At 55.6% G+C, this 6568-nt stretch overlaps 2 protein-coding genes and 1 long non-coding RNA gene across 6 annotated transcripts in view; 2 read left to right on the forward strand and 1 right to left on the reverse strand.

Moving 5' to 3' along the window:
* The first annotated feature begins 95 nt into the window (after positions 1-95).
* DTX3 (deltex 3, E3 ubiquitin ligase) lies at positions 96-4931 on the forward strand. 4 transcript variants are annotated; one of them, XM_014550073.1, is made up of 5 exons: positions 100-917; positions 1111-1185; positions 1564-2293; positions 3678-3895; positions 4216-4931. In XM_014550073.1, exons 2-5 carry the CDS (start codon positions 1157-1159, stop codon positions 4289-4291), a joined length of 1053 nt encoding a protein of 350 aa, XP_014405559.1. In that variant the 5' UTR covers positions 100-917; positions 1111-1156; the 3' UTR covers positions 4292-4931. The 4 variants fall into 4 exon arrangements, with proteins under 4 accessions (XP_014405557.1, XP_014405558.1, XP_014405559.1 ...); XM_005879032.2 differs by having other exon boundaries at positions 101-917; positions 1545-2293; XM_014550071.1 differs by lacking the exon at positions 4216-4931 and having other exon boundaries at positions 96-917; positions 3678-4038.
* Positions 2529-6568, reverse strand: part of LOC106728278 — a 12327-nt gene continuing 8287 nt past the window's right edge. The window contains exon 2 of the long non-coding RNA XR_001364560.1: positions 2529-2772. This is a non-coding gene — a long non-coding RNA (uncharacterized LOC106728278). The remainder of the gene's footprint in view (positions 2773-6568) is intronic.
* Positions 5300-6568, forward strand: part of ARHGEF25 (Rho guanine nucleotide exchange factor (GEF) 25) — an 8396-nt gene continuing 7127 nt past the window's right edge. The window contains 2 exon segments of the mRNA XM_005879033.2: positions 5300-5435; positions 5723-5837. Coding sequence (XP_005879095.1) covers positions 5337-5435; positions 5723-5837 — 214 coding nt within the window. The 5' untranslated portion in view covers positions 5300-5336.

Raw genomic sequence — 6568 nt, forward strand, 5'->3', positions numbered from 1 at the left:
GCGGCCCCGCCTCCCTGTCCTGTGCCAGCAGGACTTGGAGCCAGATCGCCTAGGTCCTGGGTTCCCTCCGATGGGGGGGAGGGGGGGGCACCTGGGTAGACGGCGTGAGCTGAGGGAGCTGTTCCCTTCTGGCCTTGGAGGAACTAGGATGGTGGCACAGATGGAGAGCTGCTCCCCTTGGGACCAGTCAAGGAATTGAGGTCACACCAGTGGCCCCTCTTTCTACTTGAGCTGCATTGGGAGGTGGTGTAGAGACAGCTCTGTAGCTGAGCATGGCAAGACTGGGGGGCACATCACACTCCTCCAGTGGAGCCCCTGCGTGACCCCCCCCCCCCCCCCACAGGCCAGTGGCTGGCAGACTTGCACTTGGTGTGCAGGTTTAAAAGGCGATAGTGAGAACTTGATTGCAGGGGCTGATGCCTCTTAGTTTGCATTCCCGACAGATTTCTGTAGAAGACACTGGGGTGGCTCTCAAGGAAGGCTCCCCAGCAAGGGGGGCTGGATTGCTTGGAAATGTGGAGCCAGCGGGGAGATGGGGAACATAGGGAATACTCTCGTCCATGTGATCTGAGGGAGGTGGCAAGGAAAACCTCCATCTGTGTGGGCTTTCCCCTCCTGACTTCTCTTTTCTGTTCCCTGGGCTTTCTTGAGAGCCTCAGAGCTGGGGAAGAAAAAAGGAAAGTTAGCATGTTAAAATTCCTTCTCAGCAACTTGGGGAGAGGCTGGGGATGGAAGTCCACAGAGAAGGAGAGGAAATAGAGGAGTTTTTCTTTTGTTTCTGGGCTGACTGAGGAAGATGGTAACATTTGTCATCATAACCTTTTACTCTCCCCCGCCCCCCCCCCGCCCCAGTCCTGGTCAGCTGAGTGTGGAAATAGAGGGATTCCTGCCGCTATTGTGGTCCATGGGCTTTCAAGGTATCTGCCTCCCAAGGGAACCTCAACTTTCACCTTTACATTGGTTTCCTCCATTCTATGTGCCAAGCAATCCCATTCCCAGTAGTTTACATCCCCCAGGTTCCCATCTTTGTTATGTGGGTTGTTGGGTTGGGCATGTGGGAATGGGGCAAGGGGCTTCTCACTTTCCCTCCTCTTCCTGTCCACCCACCAGGTCACACCACCTACAAGTAGGGAGCAGGGACAGAGAAAGAGCCTGCATGCCATTTCTAAGGTCTTCAGGATCAAAGTGAGCAAAAAGGAGGGTCAAAATTCTCTCTCCCTTTTACAAAAGCCAGTTTTCGCTCAGAGGGGGGAGGGGCAGATTGTTTCTATGATCTTGGGAGGAGTGGAAAGAGAACCAAGACTGATGCTTGGTTTAGATGAGAATAATAATGTTATAGAAACTTTCTTGCTCTTCAGTGGGTGCTGGGGATTTGAAAGAGAAGAGGAGACAGAAAATGAACTTGGGGGAGGAGTTAGTTGGGTGTTGGGCTTTGAGAAAGCAGAGATAATACAAGGTTGGAAAGGAACCTGAAGTAGGAGGCACTGATGTTTGTCAAATGGGGGACCCCCCCCCACCCTGAGTGCCTTTCACCCTGGGGGCAGTGTCGTTCGTCCTCTCCAGAATGGCAGCCTGTGGAGGCACCTGCAAGACCAAAGTCACGGTCTCCAAGCCTGTGTGGGACTTCTTAAGCAAGGAGACACCAGCCCGGCTGGCCCGGCTTCGGGAAGAGCATCGTGTGTCCATCCTCATAGATGGCGAGACTTCTGACATCTATGTTCTCCAGCTTTCCCCACAGGGCCCTCCCCCCGCCCCTCCCAATGGGCTCTACCTGGCCAGGAAGGCTCTTAAGGGGCTGCTAAAAGAGGCAGAGAAAGAGCTGAAGAAAGCTCAGAGGCAGGGGGAGCTTATGGGCTGCCTGGCTTTGGGCGGTGGGGGGGAACATCCTGAGCTGCACCGCCCAGGCCCACCCCCTCTCCGAGCAGCCCCACTCTTGCCCCCAGGGGCACGGGGGCTTCCTCCTCCTCCTCCTCCCCTGCCCCCTCCTCTTCCTCCCCGCCTTCGGGAGGAAGCAGAAGAGCAGGAGAGTACCTGCCCCATCTGTCTGGGGGAGATCCAGAACGCCAAGACATTGGAGAAGTGTCGGCACTCTTTCTGTGAAGGCTGCATCACCCGGGCCCTGCAGGTGAAAAAGGCCTGTCCCATGTGTGGCCGCTTCTATGGGCAGCTGGTAGGCAACCAGCCCCAGAATGGACGGATGCTGGTCTCTAAGGACGCCACACTCCTACTGCCCAGTTATGAGAAGTATGGCACCATCGTCATCCAGTATGTCTTCCCGCCCGGTGTCCAGGGGGTAAGGAGACTACCACCTGCCTTTACCCTTTGTTTCCCTCCCTCCCGCAGCTCCTTCTCTGATCTAGGAAAGCTAGGCGAGGGTGAGTGTGTTTTTGAGATGTGATACAGTTTTGCTGTTTCCACTGTATGCCTTTTGCTATATGCCTTCCCACTCAATGCCCTGGAGCTAGGAGGTCCCATGAGGCCCAGCTTTTCCATCCCCACAACCCCATGGCACACATGAAAATCAGGTATCAGAGAAAGGAATTAAATACTATTTCCAATTCTGTAAAGATGATGGCTCAGGTGCAGGCAGGCACAGCAGGAAGGGATCTAACCTTTTTCCCGGAGCTGGGAGTGTTACTCCATTCCAGACTAATGGGAGAGGAAAACCTTGATGACAGTAGGTTAAAATGGGAGTGGTCAAGAGCCTACAGGTGACTTCCTGCTTGACAAAGAGTAATTTCCAGTTCTGCTTTGCAGAGGGATGAGGAAGCTCTGAAGAAGAATAGAAAAATGGAATAGGTTAGATAGTGGAAAAAGCATTGGGAGTGTTTTCAGGTAGAGAAGGGAAGGCTGAAAGATAAATTAGCCTGTCTTCACATTTCTGCTGAGTTATCCAGAGAGTTAAGGACCAGCTACCTTCCATCACTTCTGGTACTCCATTTGTTGCTGAATTGAGACTTGAGGGATTGAGACCAGGAGAAAGAGCCTCTTAACAATAAGGACTGCTGAAACCGGTTTGGCTCAGTGGATAGAGCGTCGGCCTGCGGACTGAAAGGTCCCAGGTTCGATTCCGGTCAAGGGCATGTACCTGGGTTGCGGGCACATCCCCAGTGGGGGGTGTGCAGGAGGCAGCTGATTGATGTTTCTCTCTCATGGATGTTTCTAACTCTCTATCCCTCTCCCTTCCTCTCTGTAAAAAATCAATAAAATATATTAAAAAAAAAAAAACAATAAGGACTTTGTCCAGGAATAGGCTCCTGCTGCCCAGACCCTAGAGCAGTGATGGCGAACCTATGACACTCGTGTCAGAGGTGACACGTGAACTCATTTTTTTTGGTTGATTTTTCTTTGTTAAATGGCATTTAAATATATAAAATAAATATCAAAAATATAAGTCTTTGTTTTACTATGGTTGCAAATATCAAAACATTTCTATATGTGACACAGCACCAGAGTTAAGTTAGGGTTTTTCAAAATGCTGACACGCCGAGCTCAAAAGGTTCGCCATTACTGCCCTAGAGTCTCTCCTTGCCTGAAAGGCTGTCAGCCTGTCGCTGCCCTGTCAGCCTTAGCTGGGTGTGCACAGACAAAAGGCTGGCCAGGATGAACCTCCACTGGAGTCATGGTCTTAAGACGTCCAGCTACTCACTGCCCACTTTGCTTCCCCCTCCTCCCAGGCTGAACACCCAAACCCAGGAGTTCGGTATCCTGGCACCACTCGGGTGGCCTACCTCCCGGACTGCCCCGAGGGTAACAAGGTGCTGACCCTGTTCCGAAAGGCGTTTGACCAGCGTCTCACCTTCACTATTGGCACGTCAATGACCACAGGGAGACCGAATGTCATCACCTGGAACGACATCCACCACAAGACCAGCTGCACAGGGGGACCCCAGCTGTGGGACACTTCTTCATTTCCCTTTACTTGGCTCCTCCCCTTTGTCTGTTTCCACGGAGAGAACAACAATCCCCTCTCTCTGGGAGCCTCCTGATTGGAGTGGGCCAGCCCCAAACTGTTCAACCATCTCTTCCATCCCAGTTTCTCCTGATATGCCCAGTTTAACCTGCAAAAATAAGCAGAATTGGGCTAATTTATGTTGGATTTGGATTACATTAGGGGAGGGAGCAGAGGACCCACAATGGGGCACCCAGAATGAGTGTGAGCATGGGGACAAAGCTGAACAGCTAACCCTGACCCTCATTTTTCTTTGCTTTCAGGTTTGGGTACCCAGACCCCACCTACTTGACCCGGGTGCAAGAGGAGCTGAGAGCCAAGGGTATCACAGATGATTGAAGGACATCCCCTTTGCCAAGGCCCCTGCCTTTGTCCTCCACTAGGACCCAACAGAAGCCTCTGTTCTCCTCTCTCCCTCTGCTCCCCCATACCACACAGTAGGGGACCTGTCTGAACTGGGGAGGAGTTCAGAGAGGGATGGGGCAATCCCTTCTTCCTCTGTCCCCACAGGCCAAGTGCTTCAGTGCAGTGTGAGCTGCTCCCTTCTGGCAGAGGCTGTTTCTCAGGCTCTGCTCCCCTCTGGTGTACATACTCCCAGTCTTCCTGCCCCGTCCATTGCCCTTGGCTTTTTCTGGTCTTTCTGTGCTCCAGCGACTAAGCTGAGAAAGGACCTGGGTGGGGTGGGGTGGGGAGGGGAGGGGTCTTGAACGCCCACTCCCATCCCATACTGTTCCACTGCTGAACTTCGGTGCAGGGGAGGGGGGATCAGCTGCTGTGAGCCCCCATGGAGCGGCCCTGTATGTTCTTCTTAACCAATTCCCCATCTACCTTAACCTTGTCCTTTCCTGTGTCTCTGTTTCTGTCAGTCTGTCTCCTGCTCTTCTCTGCCCCCTATAAGGAGCCTCCTTACCCTGTTCTGGAACTGCCGCCAAACTGTAGCTTTTAATTTAATAAAAATAAAGTAAAATATGCAACTCTATGCCACACCCGTTCTGTTCTGTGGACTGGTGGGGGTGGGGTGGGGAGCGGGACCTGCTGAGAAGGGGATGGGGGTGGATGAGGAAATCCCTGTGGGCCTCCGGAGGCTCTGCCTGCACAGGGCCCGGGGAAACGGCATGTACCTAGCGCGACCCACAATAACACTGCGAAGCCCCAGGTCACGATTCGCCTTGGAATCAGTATTAAGAGGGGGTTGTTGATGCACCATGGTTGTAGGAAGGAACAACCCTATCCCTTTTGAAAAGTTTGGCTGGGGTGGGAGTGGGGGCGGAGCCGGGCAGGGGGCGGATTCGTCAGCAGCAACTCCCCGGACGCACGCAGGCCTCAGAGCCCCCCAGCTTCCGTACCCCTCGGCCTGAAACTTGGAGCTGGGTAGGGGTCCAGCATGAAGCCCCCGGACCGCCCCGCCCCTGGCCGCACTGACCGGATACTGGGGGTTATGGGGGGCATGCTGCGCGCATGCGCCCTACCCGGGCAGGAGGGGGTAAGAAAGGGCGAATGTGGTGGGGTTCGGCGGTCTTTAGGGGGCTTCAGGACGGCTGCACCCCACAACTCAGTTTACCCGCAAAAACAAATTTTGCGGGGCACCCGCAGGAATCCAAGAGTTCCATTAAGAGGGCCATAGCCATGCTCTGGGTGAACCGTTCCCTCCACCCCAGCCCTGGCGACCCTTTCATAACAATGTGGGTTTTGACAGCAGGGAGAAGGGGAAGGGGAAGGTTAAGGCCGGGCGTGAAGGGCGGGTTCCTTACGATCCTTCTGTCCCCGCAGCCTCCGAAGAGAAGCCCCCTAGGGCCGGAAGGGACCGAGCCAGAGTCTGCCTGTACGGAGGGGGGTCAGAGAGGGGAGCGCGAACCGGAGGTCCCCGCGTGGGCTCCGCTGCCCGGTAAGAAGCTGGCGGTGGGGTGGGGCACAGTTTGCCATCCTGCGCAAAGTGGCAAGTGAAGAAAAAATGCTGCCCTCATTAGCATAAAGGTTCGCATCTAATTTGCATGAGACCCATTTCATCGCTGAGACCTCCGTGCTTCTTCTCGCCCTCTAGCCTGCTGTGTGTCCCCCACTCAGCCGGCCCCGCGCCCCCGCGGGCGGAGTAAGGCTCCAGGACTTCGCCTTAATTGGTGATTAGCTTCGGCTGGAGTCCCGGGCCGGGAGGAAAGAAGGGTCGGGTGAGAGGGCGGCACCTGGGCTGTGTTCCCCACACAGAGCCCCCCATTCACCCACCCCCACCGGGGGGGGGGGGCCTTGTCCACCTCTGTCCGGCTAGGGACAGCCCAACTCCAGGCCATCTTCGCCCAGGCCAAGGCCGCCTCCATCGGGCTTTCTCCACCGCAGAGGTGGAGGGGCGATCCGTGCAGACCCCGCCACGGGCTTAACCCCCACCCCAGAGCCCCGCAGTCAGAGCCGGAGACGCAGGAAGGAGGGGAACCCCCGGGCTGGGGAGCCCAGGATGCGGAGGAGGGGCAGAGGCGCTGGGGACGTGGAGTGGGAACGTGGTGGTGCCTGGGGGAGGGGGGATTGGGGCGGGAACCCGACACTGGCTAAAGGGGGAACGCGAGGGAGAGGGCGGAGCTGGGTGCAGAGGCCCCTCCCCGCGGCGGCACAGCGGCTGGGCCTGTT

The sequence above is a fragment of the Myotis brandtii genome, unplaced genomic scaffold (genome assembly GCF_000412655.1).
Source record: "Myotis brandtii unplaced genomic scaffold, ASM41265v1 scaffold581, whole genome shotgun sequence".
Classification (NCBI taxonomy): Eukaryota; Metazoa; Chordata; class Mammalia; order Chiroptera; family Vespertilionidae; genus Myotis; species Myotis brandtii.

Excerpts from the sequence above, each read along its gene's own strand:
- DTX3 (XM_014550071.1), top strand. The coding sequence starts at position 1,157 with ATGCCATTTCTAAGGTCTTCAGGATCAAA. Across the intron at positions 1,186-1,563 it reads CTAAGGTCTTCAGGATCAAA|AATGGCAGCCTGTGGAGGCA; the intron begins GTGAGCAAAAAG and ends CGTCCTCTCCAG. Across the intron at positions 2,294-3,677 it reads TCCCGCCCGGTGTCCAGGGG|GCTGAACACCCAAACCCAGG; the intron begins GTAAGGAGACTA and ends CCCTCCTCCCAG.